Consider the following 586-nt stretch of genomic DNA (forward strand, 5'->3'; position numbering starts at 1 on the left):
CGCCCCCCCTGTTTTTACTCCCCTTTTTTTTTCTTTCCCCCCCCCCCCCCCCAATCCATTTAAAGGCAGGTGTCCCCCTGGCATAGCCACTCTCTTTTCCATCATCTCGCTGCCGGGGAAAAACGCGGGGAGCCAACCGCACGCACCCGCACCCGCCCGCACCGAAGGCGGCGGGGCTCCGGCGGAACGGACGTGCCCGCTGCTCCGTGCCCGCCTTCGGCAACAACTCGGGGCCGAGTCCCATCCGCGCAAGGCGACAAAAGCCCTTTGCGGGGAAATCCACACTCTCGCACGTGTGTGTGTGAGCCCTCAAACACCCATCCTAGGGAGGAGGGAGGGGGGAGAGACACGCTTTCCTCCCGAAATCCAGCTGAGGAATGCAGGCTATTTTTTCTTCCGTCTTAAAAAAAAAAAAAAAAATTAAAAAAAAATCAAATAAATCACAAAAAGCACCCCTGACACCTCATTCTTAGAAATCAAACATCCTCCGGCGAGAGTAGCTCTAAGAGCTCAGCTCCCGCCCCGGGAGACAGCTTTACCCCAAACTCCTCCATCCCAGGACATCAACCACCAAATGGTTTATTCG

At 55.8% G+C, this 586-nt stretch overlaps 1 protein-coding gene across 1 annotated transcript in view; it reads right to left on the reverse strand.

Annotated features, from left to right (window-relative positions):
* Positions 1–244, reverse strand: part of TFAP2A (transcription factor AP-2 alpha (activating enhancer binding protein 2 alpha)) — a 14,768-nt gene extending 14,524 nt beyond the window's left edge. The window contains exon 1 of the mRNA XM_014940778.1: positions 147–244. Within this exon, the coding sequence (XP_014796264.1) occupies positions 147–244 (98 nt within the window). The remainder of the gene's footprint in view (positions 1–146) is intronic.
* Between the last annotated feature and the right edge of the window lie 342 nt (positions 245–586).

This window comes from Calidris pugnax, unplaced genomic scaffold (assembly GCF_001431845.1).
Source record: "Calidris pugnax isolate Ruff unplaced genomic scaffold, ASM143184v1 scaffold8, whole genome shotgun sequence".
Lineage (NCBI taxonomy): Eukaryota > Metazoa > Chordata > Aves > Charadriiformes > Scolopacidae > Calidris > Calidris pugnax.